General features: G+C 45.1%; 1 protein-coding gene across 2 annotated transcripts in view; it reads right to left on the bottom strand.

The window, feature by feature from the left end:
- Positions 1–17,231, bottom strand: part of LOC105463180 (alpha-2-macroglobulin like 1) — a 54,185-nt gene extending 36,954 nt beyond the window's left edge. Inside the window, exons 1-8 of one of the 2 annotated variants that reach the window (XM_071072222.1) lie at positions 17,048–17,231; positions 16,499–16,661; positions 8,391–8,443; positions 3,601–3,621; positions 2,619–2,778; positions 2,260–2,344; positions 1,030–1,156; positions 153–267 (exon numbers count right to left, since the gene is read on the bottom strand). In XM_071072222.1, coding sequence (XP_070928323.1) covers positions 153–267; positions 1,030–1,156; positions 2,260–2,344; positions 2,619–2,778; positions 3,601–3,621; positions 8,391–8,423 — 541 coding nt within the window. In that variant the 5' untranslated portion in view covers positions 8,424–8,443; positions 16,499–16,661; positions 17,048–17,231. Of the gene's footprint in view, positions 1–152; positions 268–1,029; positions 1,157–2,259; positions 2,345–2,618; positions 2,779–3,600; positions 3,622–8,390; positions 8,444–16,498; positions 16,662–17,047 lie in introns of those variants that run through there. The other variant, XM_071072223.1, reaches the window with a different exon arrangement.
- Positions 17,232–17,451: the final 220 nt, after the last annotated feature.

Below are 17,451 nucleotides of genomic sequence, written 5' to 3'. Positions count from 1 at the left end.
ATGGGGTTTCACCGTATTGGCCAAGCTGGTCTTGAACTCCTGACCTTGTGATCTGCCCACCTCGGCCTCCCAAAGTGCTGGGATTACAGGCTTGAGCCACCACGCCCAGCCTCTTTCACTTTTCTTAATGAGCCAAGGAGTACCCTACTTACCTGTCCCTTCCTCCACAACAGTAGCCACAATGTTGATTTGATGGTTGTACGCATATCCAATAAGGTCAAAGGTGGCCATGTCCACAGGTGCTGAGAAGCATCCTGTTTTGTCAGTCTAGTGAGGCGATCAGAGACAGAGATAGAGAGCAGATGAGGAATATAATCTCTACGTCCATTTTATAACGTTCTGTAGAAGGAAATAATTTCTCATCTCCACACTTTAGTTTCTAATATAGAAAAACTCTCCTCCAACATGAACTACACACTTGCACATAGATAATCATGAAATGACTTTGAAGCTTCAAGATTTGGGAAAGGGAAAAAGAAATGACTTCAAAACTGGAAAATTGTGTCTTACAGGGGTTTAGGTAAATTTCTTGGTTCCAAGGAAGACTCTAAAAGACTCCCTGTTGAGGATAAAGATCGCTGCTTTGTTCTTTGGAACTGGGATAATAATTCTGGGAAATGATTTCTACTTTGGGCTGTTTACCACTTTTCTAGATTGTTGCCTTCTTACTCTTTAGGACATGTGGATAGGTTCTTTTTTTGGGGGAGGGGGTGGGAGGGGCAGAGTCTCGCTTTGTCACCCAGGCTGGAGTGCAGTGGCACCATCTCAGCTCATTGCAACCTCCGCCTCCCAGGTTCAAGCGATTCTCCTCTCTCAGCCTCCGAGTAGCTGGGATTACAGGCGCATGCCACCATGCCCAGCTAATTTTTTGAATTTTTAGTAGAGATGGGGTTTCACCATATTGGTCAGGCTGGTCTCAAACTCCTGACCTCGTGATCCGCCTGCCTCTGCCTCCCAAAGTGCCGGGAGGACAGGCTTGAGCCATCACACCCGGCCGATATGTTCCTTTTTTACCTGTCATTTACTCACCTGTCCAGAGAAGTTCCTGCATTTGTCAGGTAGCTGTTCCCGTTCCACCTGTCGATACCAGTAAGTATGTGCCTTCTGACACACAGATACCTGCACTGCCCCTAGCATGGGCTTTCCATAGGTGTACCTAACCAAGAAAAGCATGAGGGGTCAGAGTTGGGAAATTCCACTCGAGATCCGGCTCTTCCTCCGAACACCACTTCTCTCTTCTCACACTCCAGCCTCTGAAAGAAAGCTCTGACAGTCCAGGCCAGTGTGGTGGCTCATGCCTGTAATCCCAAAACTTTGGGAGGCCGAGGCAGGTGGATAACTTGAGGCCAGGAGTTCAAGACCAGCCTAGGCAACACGGCAAGACCCTGTCTCTACTAAAAATACAAAAATTTGCTGGGCATGGTGGCTCACACCTGTAATTCCAGCTTCTCCAGGAAGATGAGGCAGGAGAATCGCTTGAACCCAGGAAATGGAGGTTGCAGTGAGCCGAGATCGCCCCACTGCACTCCAGCCTGGGTGACAGAATGAGACTCTGTCTCAAAAAAAAAAAAAAAAAAAAAAGAAAGAAAGCTCTGATAATCCTACCTTTTCTAGCCCTCTTTTCCTTCCCTACTTTACTCAGTCTTAGAGTAGATCCACTCCACAATTAGCACCATCTTAAGAATGAAAACAGTATCTTTCTTTCTCCTGATCCCTATTTATCTATGGGATTCAATATTGTGTCTTGTAAAGACCAAATCAATACTGTCTGAGTGAGCAGTGGGAAAAAAAAGAGCAGAAACACAACTATAAAATACGTTATTGGCGGGGCGCGGTGGCTCACGCCTGTAATCCTAGCACTTTCGGAGGCCGAGGCGGGTGGATCACCTGAGGTCAGGAGTTCAAGACCAGCCTGGCCAACATAGCAAAACCCCGTCTCTACTAAGAATTCTAACATTAGCCAGGCATGGTGGCGTGTGCCTGTAATCCCACCTACTCAAGAGGCTGAGGCAGGAGAATCGCTTGAACCCGGGAGGCGGAGGTTGCAGTGAGAGGAGATCACATGATTATACTCCAGCCTGGACGACAAGAGCAAAACTCTGTCTCAAAAAAAAAAGGTTCTGGGATAAGTCATGACTCTGAATTACACAAAATACCCCAAGTTTTGGCCCCCCTATAATCCCTTTCCCCATGTAATTCCCTCATCATATCTCTTGATGCATCTTTAATCTCCACCAGATCTCAAGCTTCTGCTCTTACCTACAACAAATTTTTACTAAGAAAGATTCCTGCACCGTTGATAACTCCTTGGGTTCCACCACTTCCACCTTAAACTTCGGCAGCACTGAAGAGAGTAAAAGGAGAAATGGAAAAAGAATTGGAGGAGGACGCAGTCAGATAGGCAGTGAGCAGAGGGGTATAAACACAGTGAAAATTAAATTAATGGATCTAATGAAGGAGGCATTATTTAGGTAGAATTCTCCTAAAGTCATTAGCTGGTTTAGCATTGATTCAAAAATGAATACATAATCCTTTCCCAGAGTAGATTTTACTCTACCTTTGCTGATTTTAAGATGAGATTATACCCAGTACTTTGGCTTGTCCATTCCCCCACCTACCATATTCCTCCACACTGAAAGTGCCAAAGGTCTTGCCCTCAGCCACTGCCACAGTGTAGGTGCCCAGCATTGCCTCTGGTGCCAGTTGGAAGGACAGGTCTACAATGCCTTGCTCAGGTGCCACTTCCAGCCACTGTGCAATCCTGTTGCTGTTTGGATCCTGTCCAACAGAGAAACTGCATGATGTGCCTACCTGTTCACTTCCCACTCTACCCTGCAAAACGCAGGTAAAGAAGCAAAAGGCAGGTAAAGAACCCCACCCATTGTTCAAGACCCCTGTGATCTGTGTCCAGGAAGAGTAGCTCCCTATGTTATTTATAACTTTCTTTATGACTGAATGAGGTAAATACTTCTATAGATCCAGCCCCCATTTGGGAGGAAATTTTGTAGATTTTAATGATCACACTGAGTCCTCTGAAGTGTTATCTCCAGTTTTAGAAAGTAGGACCCGGGATGTCATTTACAAAGAATGTTTACTCTGTTTCTGGTCCCTATTAGGGGACAAGGCTGAGGAAATTGATTGTAAGATACCTAAAAAATGGGTGATTGAATGGAAAAATGGAGGAGATATTGTGGAGAAATCACCCTCTAGATCCTTTCCTTTAAAACACTTCTCACAGGTGTTTATGTTATCATGTACCTATTGAGAATGCCTATGGCAAGGGCTGTTACCTTAGACTAAGGGGAGTACAGAACCAAGCCTGGTTAAGTTGGCTGGGCACAGAGAAGTTAGGGGAATGAGAGAGCGGTGTAGTCATTACAGAGGCTGGTGTTCTTGTCTACTGAAATGTAGTTGTGAGAGACCAGGAGGGCAGAGGCGAGAGAACAGGCACAACTTAGGTGGATGTGGGTGCTCGGTGCTGGGCAGTCATGGGGCTCTGGGCCAAGATCTCAGAGTTGCTTCTGTCTTCAAGGTTTACCACCAAATTCTCATTCTTCCTCTTCCACAACTGACAGAGAAGAGAAGGAAACTTCCACTTACCTGTAGTTCCACCATGGAGTACTGAAAAGGAAAACGAGATAATGCGGGTTAAAGAAGGGTGACAGCAGTAAGAGTAAGTTTGCTGAAAGCAAAAGTTCACAAATAATTCTTCATTTCCCTCTTGCCCATTTCTTCATTTCTTCCTTTCTAAATGGCTCTTTTGTGCCCTGAAAAGAATAACAATGGGGGCACAGACTTCTCGGGAGGGAAACAAGGCAGAAGGAGGGGAAGAGTGGGGGCAGGAATCTCAAAGGAATTGCCAGTCTCCAAAGATCTGAGGAACTGGAGCATCAGACCAGTCTCAGTGCCCTGTGACTGAGCTCTTGCACAAAAAACATGCCTAAAAGAAGTATTAGCACCAGTGGGTTCCCCAATGTTTAAACCTTTTCTTGGTAGCCAACCATCTCCTGGCCTCTTCCTTTACCATCTAAATGCATGTGGGCAGGAACCTTACTTTCTTTTCTTTCTTTCTTTCCTTTTTTTTTTTTTTTTTGAGATGGAGTCTTGCTGTGACACCCAGGCTGGAGTGCAGTGGCGCGATCTCGGCTCACTGCAAGCTCTGCCTCCCGGGTTCAAAGGATTCTCCTGCCTCAGCCTCCTGAGTAGCTGGGATTACAGGTGCCCACCACCACACCTGGCTAATTTTTGTATTTTTTTTAGTAGAGATGGGGTTTCACCATGTTGGCCAGGCAGGTCTCGAACTCCTGACCTCAGGCGATCTGCCTGCCTTGGCCTCCCAAAGTGCTGGGATTACAGGTTGAGCCACTGTGCCCAGCCCAGGAACCTTACTTTCAAGCAATGCAAATAATTATTTTTAAAATTGTTTGTAATAGTTCCATTGGAGAATCACGTATCAGTTTCCTCAAGACAGTAGTTGCTAAAAAGATGCGTGAGATTGAAAGCTGGAATTTAGTGAATAGCAGGAGAGGGACTCAGAGAGAGTGCAAAGGTATTCAAAAGAGAAGACCAGTTAGGATCTAACTTGGAAAGAAGAGAATGAAATCAAGACAGTGCTTGATTTTTTTATTCTTGGGCCAAGTACCATGTGATGCCAACCAGTGAAGAAGCTGAACCACTAAATACAATTATCAGCCTTGATATTAGGGATAATGGCAATTCTTCAAAAAAAAAAAAAAAGTCAAAAAATAAGGAGATATAAGGATCAAAATGAACTAGGACTTCCACAAACCTGGGCTATATAAACATCAGGAGGAGAATATCACTAAGATTCTTATAGATTTCCATAAAGTCAAAACAAAACAAACAAACAAAAACACTTCTTTAGGCCAGGCACTGTGGCTCACACCTGTAATCCCAGCACTTTGGGAGGCTGAGGAGGGTGGATCACCTGAGGTCAGGAGTTCAAGACCAGCCTGGCCAACATGGTGAAAACCCATCTCTACTAAAAATACAAAAATTAGCTGGACATGGTGCCACACACCTGTAACTCCAGCTACTCCGGAGGCTGAGGCAGGAGAATCACTTGAATCCAGATAGTGGAGGTTGCTTGAACCAAGATCATGCCACTGCACACCAGCCTGGGCGACAAAGTGACTCAAACACAAAAGACAAAACAACAACAAAAAACACTTAGATAACAAAGTACTTTTCTCACACAGAGGATCAAGAATCAGGAAAGACATCAGTTGGCCAGAAATAGGCTCTGGAAGAAAATAAGTGTTTCACGAGGAAAGTAGCATTTCTGAGACCAGTCATGGTGGCTCACGCCTGTAATCCCAGCACTTTGGGAGGCTGAGGTGGGCAGATCACGTGAGGTCAGGAGTTTGAGACCAGCCTGACCAACATGGTAAAACCACATTTCTACTAAAAATACAAAATTAGCCAGATGTGATGGTACGTTCCTGTAAACCCAACTACTTGGGAGGCTGAGGCGGGAGAATCCTTTGAACCCAGGAGGTGGAGGTTGCAGTGAGCTGAGATCCCGCTACTGCACTCCAGCCTGGGCAACACAGTGAAACTCCGTCTCAAAAAAAAAAAAAAAAAAAAAAAAAAAGGAAAATAGCATTTTCGACTGAAAGTTGCCTGGAGTTTCTGAATAACTGAGTACAGCAATCAAGTTAGACAGGGTTAGTTAATATCAGGCTTACTTTACTTGTTTGGGGATAAAATATTGTGCTGTGTAAATGAAACTGACTTTGCAAAATTAAAACTGAGGAAATTATGACAGTCAAAGGAATCAGACTTAACCGACACTATCTTGCTTCTAAGCCGTTCCACTCGTCTCACCTTAGGTACCCCCACTACACCCCCCATCAGCAGGAAGAAGCCAGAGCAATCGACAGGCTTTTCCCATCTTCAGAGCCCACACCTTAAGATTAAGGTATTATAAAACCCAAAGGGAGGAACTGAAGCCGCCTTTGCAAAATTATAACTGAGGAAATTATGAAAGTGAAAGAAGTCAGACCTAACCAACTCCATCTTGCTTCCAACTTTGAAGCTGTCCTTGTGGATTCCTGGGTGTAGGCCAAACTAACTTTGGGAAGGAATTCAGTTCATGGTTTGACTCTGAAACAAAATTGATAACAGCCCTTTCCCAATAAGACCCCCTTCTTGCCTGGGGTCCAGTCTGTCTTTGCAGGACTAACAAATTAGCTACAAGATTAGAAATTACAGTTTAGGGATCATGCAGCCTCGGCTCCAAGAGTCTGAACGTCCTCAAATTGCTCCTGGGGATAGTATCACTATAGTAAAACCTAAAATCAGTGCCTGAGATGTTTTCAGACCCTGCATTCTGGATCAGCTGACATCACCCAGACCAGTAATCTGGCTCAACCAGTTCTGCCATCCCGCCCGCCCGGGAGGAGGAAGACAGCAAGAAAACCTCACTTTAACCATCTATGACTCCATCTCCAACCTGACCAATCAGCACTCCCCACTTCCCAAGCCCCTGCCTGCCAAATTATCTTTAAAAACTCTGATTTCCAAATGCTCAGGGAGACTGATGTAAGTAACAATAAAACTCCAGTCTCCCGCACAGCTGGCTCTGCGTGAGTTACTCATTCTTCATTGCAATTCCCCTGTCTTGATAAATCGGCTCTGTCTAAGCAGCAGGCAAGGTGAACCCACTGGGTGGTTACAAAAACACAATTTTTATTCCAGCTTTCTTGGTAAAATTCCTTTTGTTAATCTCGGTGTTTCAACTGAATTTGGAGGGAGGGCTTGGCTAGAGAAATAGAGCGGGGAGGAAGGAATAATTTTACAAGAGAAAGAGAACCTGACTGTCGAAATCAGAACACCTGGAAGTAATCCCGCATCATTTGAGCAAAGGAAATATATCGTAACGGGGTAGTGAATGAGATCAACCCTGAGGGTAAGTGAGTCTAAAATAGTGCTGCTGCCGGCCACACTTTGAACCCGGCACTTCCTTGTTGCAGCTCTAGAGAAAACAGTCTGTTAAGAAATAAGTACTCAGACCAGGTGCGGTGGCTCAGGCCTATAATCCCAACACTTTGGGAGACTGAAGCGAGAGAGCCCAGGAATTCAAGACCAGCCTGGGCAACAAGGTGAGACCCCCATCTCTACAAAAAATAAAATAATTAGCCAGGTGTGGTAATGCACACCTGTGGTCCCAGCTACTGGGGAGACTGAGGTGGGAAAATTACTTGAACCCGAGGCAGAGTCAAAGCTGCAGGGAGCCATGACTGTGCCACTGCACTCCAGCCTAGGCGACAGAATGAGACCTTGTCTTAAAATGTTAAAAAAAAAAAAAAAAAAAGTAAGAAATAAGTACTCAACATTATACTGAACTCCTACAAAAGAAAAGCTACAGGTGATGGGAAGAAGGAACTAAAAGGAAATCTATATTGGGAAAGACAGTAGCGTGTTAGGGCATTACTAAAGAAAGCAGGGTGTCTGGGAGATAAGTATCTCAGAAGCATGTAGAAATGACACGTGTTCCAATTTGAGATCAAACCTATTAAAAGACTTATGATTCTAGGGATGGGGAGTCCAAGGAAAAGTCAAATATTCGCTAAATGTTGCTACCTTTTAACCTTTGGCATATATTTATTTAATGTTGCCTTAAGATAATTATCTATTTTGTAAATTATTTTGCCTCATAGAAACAGAGGGGAAGTGGACATTCTCCTTTTTGCCTTAAAAAACAAAAACAAAAACAAAACAAAACAAAAAAAACTTTTTTCAGTCCTGAAGAGAAGCTCTTGAAGTTTGTGAAAACTCTTAAAATGAAAGGAGGCTGAGCTACAGCTCTTGTCTGTAATCCCAGCACTTTGGGAGGCCGAGGTGGGTGGAACACTTGAGGTCAGGAGTTTGAGACCAGCCTGGCCAACATGGTGTAACCCTGTTTTTACTAAAAATACAAAAATTAGCCAGGTGTGGTGGCGCGTGCCTGTAATCCCAGCTACCCAGGAGGCTGAGGCAGGAGAATTGCTTGAACCCAGGACGCAGAGGTTATAGTGAGCTGAGGTCACGCCACTGCACTCCAGCCTGGGCCACAGAGCGAGACTCTGTCTCTAAATAAACAAATACATAAAATAAAATGACAAGGAGAGTAACCATCTCTCAAGAACCTGATTGATGTGTAGATACTGAAGCTGAGAACTGGTTACCTCTGCTTATTCCTAGGCTGATTTAGGCTAGCTTGCTGAGGCTAGTCCAGCACTTCCAGTCCCACACGCACAGCAGTCTCCAACCCAGAGGGCCTTGCCTTGCCAAACCCAGGCTGAGAGGACTTCCGCCTTGGAGAGAATCTCTCATCTTTTTCCCTATTCTCTCAGTCTGCACCACTCCCTTTCCTCCTCCCAACTCACCTTGTCGTTCACTGGAACAAAGTTGCTATCCATGGTGACAATGCGGAAATACACTGGAAGGGAACAGGCATCGTTAGCAAAGGGGCTGTTTCCTGGCTCAGAATTTTCCTTTTTTTTTTTGAAACAGGGTCTCACTCTGTCACCCAGGTTGGAGTGCAGTGGCACAACCATGGCTCACTGCAGCCTCAAACTCCTGGGGTCACCCCAGCCTCCGGAGTAGCTGGGACCACAGGCAGGCGCCACCACACTCAGCTAATTTTTGTAGAGACGGGGTTTCACCATGTTGGTCAGGCTGGTCTTGAACTCCTGACCTCAGGTGACCCACCTGCCTTTGGCCTCCCAAAGTGCTGGGATTGTAGGCGTGAGCCACCGCACCCGGCCTCGTGCTCAGAATCTTTCCTCCATCCCTCCTCCTTCCTCACACGTGCTCTGAGTCAGCAAAACCCCAACAGGTGTTACTTTTTTACAAAACCTACTCTGAGAGTGAGGTAAAGCCCAAACACAGGCCTGGAGCTCAGGAGGCAGAGCAAGAGGCAGAATAGAAGCCTCCACTGACCACCCTCCTCATCCCCCACAGGAACACCAGACTGAACAACTGTCCACACGAAACAGCACCGTCAGAAGAACCAAAAATCAGGTGAGTGATCACACTGCCTGGTTTTAACTTCATATCACTGAAAGAGGCACTGAAGAGGGTAGAAAAGACACACTTGAATTGCTGATACACCCCCCGCCCCCATCCCCCAGCGGTGACTGTGTGGCACAGAGACAGAATCGATGAACTTGGGGGAGGGAGAGCACTTCAGTGACTGTGGGACTTGGCATTGGAACTCAGTGCTGCTCCATCACAGGGGAAAGCACACAGGGCAGAACTCAGCCAGCGTCCATGGAGGGAGCATTTAGACCAGCCTCAGCCAGCAGTGAATTGCCCGTCCCAGCAGTTGGGAGCTGAGTTCCGATTAGCCCCTGGGGCTCCGAATAGTCAGCAGTGATAGCTGCGCGGTACTTGTCATGGACCTCGGGTGAGACTCAGAGACACGCTGGCTTCCAGTGGTTCAGCACGTTCCCAGCTGTGGTGACTATGGGGAGGGGCTCCTTCTACTCGAGAAAAGGAGAGGGAAGAGTCAAGGGGACTTCGCTTGTAGCTTAGGTAGCAGCTCAGCCACAGTGGGGTAGAGTACCAAGCAGGCCCTTGGGGTCCCCAGTTACAGGCCGTGGCCCTTGGATGGCATTTCTGGACCTGCTGTTGGTCAGACGAGCACTTACTGCTCTGAAAAAAGAGTCCCAGGCCAGGCACCATCACCACCAGCTGACTAAGAGCCCTTGAGCCTCGAGAGAACACTAGAAGTATCCGGGCAGTACTCGTCGTGGGCCTGGAGTAGTTAGTGGTGGCCACAGGGAGAGACTCCTCTGTGGAAAGGGGAAGGAAGAGTGGGAAGGACTTTGTCTTGTGGCTTTGGTGTCAACTCAGCTGCAGTAGAACAGAACACCAGGTAGATTCCTCAGGTTTCTGACTCTAGGCCCTGGCTAGCAGATAACATCTCTGGACCTTCCCAGGGTCATGGGGAACTCACCACCCTGAAGGGGAGGACAACAAGCGTGGCTGGCTTTGTCACCTGCTGACGGTAGAGCCCTAGGGCCTTGAGCAAACATAGGCAGTAGCCAGGTACTGGCCTAAAAAATACAAAAAAGTAGCCGGGTGCGGTGGCGGGCGCCTGTAGTCCCAGCTACACGGGAGGCTGAGGCAGGAGAATGGCGTGAACCCGGGAGGCCTTGGGTGAGACACAGGACAGTGCTGGCTTCAGATATGACCCAATGCAGTCCCAATACTGGTGGCCACAGGGGTGCTTGTGTCACCCCTCTCTCCAGGCAGCTCAGCACAAAGAGAGAAACTGTTTGTTTTGGAGAAAGTAAGGGAACAGAACAAGAATCTCCACTTGGTAATCTGGAATTCTTCCAGATCTTATCCAAGACCATCAAGGAGGCACCTCTATGAGCCTTCAAGAGCCACAGAGATACTGAGCATGGGGTCCTCCCTAATGCAGATGCACTGCAGAGTCCAGAAACTTAGATTGCAACACCCAGGGCCCTTCAAATACCTGGAAAGTCTGCCCAAGAAGGACAGGTACAAACAAGTCCAGAATACAAAGACTACAATAAATACCTAACTCTTCAATGCTCAGACACCAATGAACATCCACATCAAGACCATCTTGGAGGCCAGGCACGGTGGCTCAAGCCTGTAATCCTAGCACTTTGGGAGGCCGAGACGGGCGGATCACGAGGTCAGGAGATCAAGAGCATCCTGGCTATCATGGTGAAACCCCGTCTCTACTAAAAAATACAAAAAAGTAGCCGGGTGCGGTGGCAGGTGCCTGTAGTCCCAGCTACACGGGAGGCTGAGGCAGGAGAATGGCGTGAACCCGGGAGGCGGAGCTTGCAGTAAGCGGAGATCGCGCCACTGCACTCCAGCCTGGGCGACAGAGAGAGACTCCGTCTCAAAAAAAAAAAAAAAAGGGGGGCCATCTTGGAAAAAATTACCTCACCAGATGAACTAAATAAGGCACCAGCAACCAATCTCGGAGAAACAAAGAGAGTGATCTTTCAGATCAAGAATTCAAAATAGCTGTTTTGAGGAAACTCAACAAAGTTTTAGATAACACAGAGAAGGAATTCAGAATCCTATCAGATAAATTTAACAAAGAGATTGAAATAATATTGAAAAATCTAGCAGAAATTGTGGAGCTGAAAAAAATCAATTCACATACTGACCAACACATTAGAGTGTCTTAACAGTAGAATAGATCAAGCAGAAGAAAGAATTAATAAGCTTGAAGACAGGCTTTTTAGAAATACACAGTCAGGCTGGACCTGGTGACTCACACCTGTAATCCCAAAACTTTGGGAGACCAGGGCGGGCAGATTACCTGAAGTCAGGAGTTCGAGACCAACCTGGCCTCAAAACCCCATCTCTACTAAAAATACAAAAATTAGCTGGGCCATAGTGGCACGCATCTGTAATCCTAGCTACTCCGGAAGCTGAGGCAGGAGAATCCCGGGAGGTGGAGGTTGCAGTGAACCAAGATCGCGCCACTGCACTCTAGCCTGGGTGACAGAGGGAGATCCTGTCTCAAAAAGCAAAGCAAAAAAAAAAAAAAAAAAAAAGACCAATCTGGCCAACATAGTGAAACCCTATCTCTACTAAAAATACAAAAATGTGGCTGCGTGTGGTGGCTCACATGTGTAATCCAGCACTTTGGGAGGCAGAGGCAAGGCAGGCGGATCACCTGAGGTCAGGAGTTTGAGACCAGCCTGGCCAACATGGTGAAACCCTGTCTTAAAAGTACAATAATTAGCTGGGCATGGTGTCAGGCGTCTGTAATCCCAGCTACTTGGGAGGCTGAGGCAGGAGAATTGCTTGAACCCAAGAGACGGAGGTTGTAGTGAGCTGAGATTGCGCCACTGTACTCCATCCTGGGCGATAGAGTGAAACTCCTTTTCAAAACAAAACAAATAAAAATACCCAGTCAGGGGAGAAAAAAGAAAAAGGAATGAAGCATGCCTACAAGATCTATAAAAATAGCCTCAAAAGGGCAAATCTAAGAGGTATTGAATTTTGGCCGGGCACAGTGACTCACACCTGTAATCCCAGCACTTTGGAAAGCTGAGGCAGGTGGATCACCTGAGGTCAGGAGTTCAAGACCAGCCTGGCCAACATGGAGAAACCCCGTCTCTACTAAAAATACAAAATTAGCCAGGCATGGTGGTGCAGGCCTGTAATCCCAGCTACTCGGGAGGCTGAGGCAGGAGAATCACTTGAACCTGGGAGGCAGAGGTTGCGGTGAGCTGAGATCATGCCATTGCACTCCAGCCTGGGGAACAAGAGTGAAACTCCGTCTCAAAAAAAAAAAAAAGAGGTATTGACTTTAAAGAGGAAGTAGAGAGAGAAATGAGATGGGAAGTTTATTCAAAGTGAAAATAACAGAGAACTTTCCAAACCTAGAGAAAGATATCAATATTATTATTATTATTATTTGAGATAGTCTTGCTCTGTTGCCCAGGCTGGAGTGCAGTAGTGTGCTCTTGGCTCACTGTGACCTCCACTTCCCTGGTTCAAGTGATTCTCCTGCCTCAGCCTCCCCAGTAGCTGGGATTACAGGCATGGGCCACCATGCTTGGCTAATTTGGTATTTTTAGTAGAGACGGGGTTTTGCCATGTTGGCCAGGCTGGTCTCGAACTACTCACCTCAGGTGATTTGCCCACCTCAGCCTCCCAAAGTGCTGGGATTACAAGCATGAGCCACCAAGCCCAACTGAGAAAGATATCAATATTAAGTACAAGAAGATTATAGAACACCAAGCAGATTTAACCCAAATGAGTCTACCTCAAGACGTTTAATAATCAAACTCTAAAACATCAAGGAATTTAAAATAAAAAAATCCTAAAAGTGCAAAACAATAGACGTGGTGGCTTACGCATGTAATCCCAGCACTCTGGGAGGCCGAGTGGGGAGGATAACTTGAGGTCAGGAGTTGGAGATCAGCCTGGCCAACATGGCGAAACCCTGTCTCTACTAAAAATACAAAAATTAGCCAGGCATGGTGGTGCTCACCTGTAATCCCAGCTACTCAGGAGGCTGAGTCAGGAGAATCACTTGAACCCAGAAGGCAGAGGCTGCAGTGAGCAGCCATTTATTACATTCTAGCGTGGGCAACAGAATGTGACTCCATCTCAAAAAAACAAAACAAACAAAAACAAAAATTAGCCAGGCATGGTGGTGCACCCCTGTACTCCCAGCTACTCGGGATGTTGAAGCACAAGAATCGCTTGAACCCAGGAGGCGGAGGTTGCAGTAAGCCGTGATCCCACCACTGCACTCCAGAGCCTGGGCAACAGAGGGAGACTCTGTCTCAAAAACAAAAAACATTCAGTAACATTTCTATATGCCAACAGGGAACAATCTGCAAAATAAATTAAGAAAGATAATCCCATTTACAATAGCTATAAATAATATAAAATACCTAGGAATAAACTTTACCAAATAAGTGAAAGATCTCAACAATAAAAACTATAAAATACTGATGAAAGAAATGGAAGAGGATGCACAAAAACATGAAAAAAGATTTCATGTTTCTGGATTGGAATAATTGATATTGTTAAAAGTCCATACGACTTAAGGCAATCTACAGATTCAATGCAATCCCTATCAGAATACCAATGACATTCTTCACCGAAATTCTACAACCTAAATTTTAGGAATATTGTTAAAAACAATTGTAAGGCCGGGCGCGGTGGCTCAAGCCTATAATCCCAGCACTTTGGGAGGCCGAGACGGGCAGATCACCAGGTCAGGAGATTGAGACCATCCTGGCTAACACGGTGAAACCCCGTCTCTACTAAAAAATACAAAAAAACTAGCCGGGCGAGGTGGCGGGCACCTGTAGTCCCAGCTACTCGGGAGGCTGAGGCAGGAGAATGGCGTAAACCTGGGAGGTGGAGCTTGCAGCGAGCTGAGATCCGGCCACTGCACTCCAGCCTGGGTGACAGAGCGAGACTCCATCTCAAAAAAAAAAAAAAATTGTAAAATTTTTATGGAACCACAAAAGACCTAAAATAGCCAAATCTATTCTGAACAAAAAGAACAAAACTGGAAGAATCACATTATGTGACTTCAAATTATACTGCAAAGCTATAGTAACCAAAACCGCATGGTACTGGAATAAAAACAAACACATAGACCAATGGAACAGAATAGAGAACCCAGAAACAAATCCACACGTCTACAGTGAACTCATTTTTTATAAAGGTGACAAGAGTATACACTGGAGAAAGGACAGGCTGTTCAATAAATGGTGCTGGGAAAACTGGATATCCATATGCAGAAGAATGAAACTGGACCCTCATCTCTCTCCATATAGAAAAATCAAGCCAAATGGATAAAAGATTTAAATCTAATACCTCAATCTATGAAACTATTATAATATAAGAAAACCTTGGGGAAACTCTCCAGAACATTGGTCTGGGCAAAGATTTCTTGAGTAATACCCAAGGATCACAGGAAACCAAAGCAAAAATGGACAAACAGGATCACATCAAGTTAAAAAACTTCTGCACAGCAAAGGAAACAATCAACAAAGAGACAACCCACAGAATGAAAGAAAATATTTGCACACTGCCCATCTGACAAGGGATTAACAACTAGAATATATAAGGAGCTCAAACAGTTCTATGGGAAAACATCTAGTAATTAGATTAAAGAATGGGCAAAAAGATCTGAATAGACATTTCTCAAAAGACGACATACAAATGGCAAACAGGTATATAAAAAAGGTGCTCAAATCATTGACTGTCAGAGAAATGTAAATCAAAACTACAATGAGATATTATCTCTTCCCAGTTAAAATGGCTTTTTTCCAAAAGACAAACAATAATAAATGCTGGTGAGGATGCGGAGAAAAGAGAACCCACATACACTGTTGGTAGGAATGTAAATTAGGACAACCACTATGGAGAACAGTTTGGAGGTTTCTGAAAAAAACTAAAAATAGAGCTTCTGTATAATCCTGCAATCCCACTGCTAAGTATATATCCAAAAGAAAGGAAATCAGTATATCAAAGAGCTGTCTGCACTCCCATGTTTATTGCATCAGTTTTCACAATAGCCAAGATATGGAAGCAACTAAGTGTCTATGAACAGATGATAAAAAATGTATTAAAAATGTGGTACACATACATAATGGAGTACTATTCACCCATAAAAAAGAATGAGACCCCGTCCTTTGCAACAGCATGAATGGAACAGGAGGTCATTATGTTAAGTAAAATAAACCAGACACAGAAAGACAAATTTTGCATGTTCTCACTTATTTGTGGGAGCTAAAAATTAAAACAATTGAACTCTTGGAGATAGAGAAGAGAATGATAATTTTCAAGTGTGTGGAAAAAATAAGGTAAAAGGAAAAAAAAAATTTAAAGAGAGAGAGAGAGAACAGAACGATAGTTACCAGATGCTGGGAAGAGTAGTGGTGGGCAGGGTGAGGGGTGGGGTGGGAATGGTTAATGGGTACAAAAATATAGTTAGATAGAATGAATAAGATCTAGAAATCTTGGCCGGGCGCGGTGGCTCACGCCTGTAATCCCAGCACTTTGGGAGGCCGAGGCGGGCGGATCACAAGGTCAGGAGATTGAGACCACGGTGAAACCACGTCTCTACTAAAAATACAAAAAATTAGCCGGGCGCGGTGGCGGGCGCCTGTAGTCCCAGCTACTCAGGAGGCTGAGGCAGGAGAATGGCGTAAACCCAGGAGGCGGAGCTTGCAGTGAGCTGAGATCGCGCCACTGCACTCCAGCCTGGGCGACAGAGCGAGACTCCGTCTCAAAAAAAAAAAAAAAAAAAAAAAGATCTAGAAATCTTGTAGTTTTTAGCACAATAGGGTGACTACAGTCAACAATAATTTATTGCACATTTAAAAATTAATAAGAGTATAATTGGAGTGTTTGTAATACAAGGAAATGATAAATGCTTGAGGTGATGGATACACGTGTACCCTGATGTAATGATTACACATTGCATGTGTGTATCAAAATGTCTCATCTACCCCATAAATATATATACACCAGCTATGTACCCACAAAAATTTTAAATTAAAAAAAAAACAACAACAAATCCAAACATAGTTTCTCTTCAGGGCGCCTGACTTTGAAATCTCAGAATGAAGTGCCCCTGTAAGGAAGAATGAACAAATACAAAAAAACAAAAAACAAAAAAAACCCAGTAGCTCAAGCCAAATGCCCTCAGTGCTTTCTTAGCCATTTACAAGCAGCTTGTTGCAAGGCCCAGCAACCCAATTATACTTGCCAAATTCTATTCCAGAAGAAATGTGTACTTTTGATTTAGATACACACACACAGTAGCAACCCCCACCTACTTCTCTTGCTTGTGTAACGCAGCATGTATTCAACACCTGTAATACTTAATCCCCCAGATTTTCCTCTCTTCTGCACTCCTTGTTTCTTAAGCCTCCTATCAAACCACAAATGCCCTCTTTACCCCTGTGCACAGCGGTTTCCCCAGTTTTCAGTCAAACCCCAAATATGTGATTCTTACCTTGCTGCCCTGGGGTGTAGATAGGTTTGTCAGTCTGTACGAAGGTGCCACTCCCCTGTCTCTGAATTAGAACCTTTTTCTTCTCCTCAAAGCTGATGTTATTTCCAACTCCTGACACCCGGATTGTGGCCACTTCTTCTGTGCCACCAGCAGGAGGTGGTACCTGACCAAGAAAGGGGACTTCTGGGGCGGAGTAAGGGATTGGGGGAACAGAATCAACTGGTCTCAACCCAACAGTGAGTAAAAGGAAGGAGTTGCGTTAGATGGGGGTAGCAAGGACAGAGACATAAAACAAATTACCAGGAGGAAGAATTAAGATCAGGAACTAAAGGGAGAAATCCAAGGTCAAGGAAATTGTGGGTGAGTTATAGCCGGGGATTGAGGTTGAGAAAAAATAGGTTTAGAGGCCATGGCAAAGGAAAACACAAATTATGCTTAAAGTAGATTATATTGAGCCTAGAGAGAAGAATAGGCAAGTAAGGGATTAGAGTTAGAGCAAAGGAGAACAGGCAAGTAAGGGATTCGAGTTAGGGCTGAGTCTGTGCTTACAAGAAAGGAGATACAATGTAAGTGCCTCTTCTTCAATCCAGAGTGTTCTAGCAACTTCTGGGTCTTGTCCTTGGTCTCCAGAGTAACCGTGAATTTAACATCACAGTACCCAGGGCTCAGATCCAAACAAACCTTCTGAACGGAGGGGAAGTTTAGCTGGGCTGGTAATGTCACCAGGTAGTTTCTATGAAAGGAACAGAAGGATTTCTGAAGGGCAATAATGATTCATTCACGTCAGGAAAAATTAAGCACTCTCCTAAGCGCTCAGCACGTAGCAGTGAATTAGACAGACCAAGCCCCTGCCTTCCTTATGCAGCTCATTTTCTACAAGAAGCAGAGAAACAACAACACAGTGCACAGTCTTAAACTTCTACCATCAGGAGGCCCTCACCGAGAACACACGC

Source organism: Macaca nemestrina, chromosome 10, assembly GCF_043159975.1.
Source record: "Macaca nemestrina isolate mMacNem1 chromosome 10, mMacNem.hap1, whole genome shotgun sequence".
NCBI lineage: Eukaryota > Metazoa > Chordata > Mammalia > Primates > Cercopithecidae > Macaca > Macaca nemestrina.
This window is presented reverse-complemented; position numbering and strand designations above follow the sequence as displayed.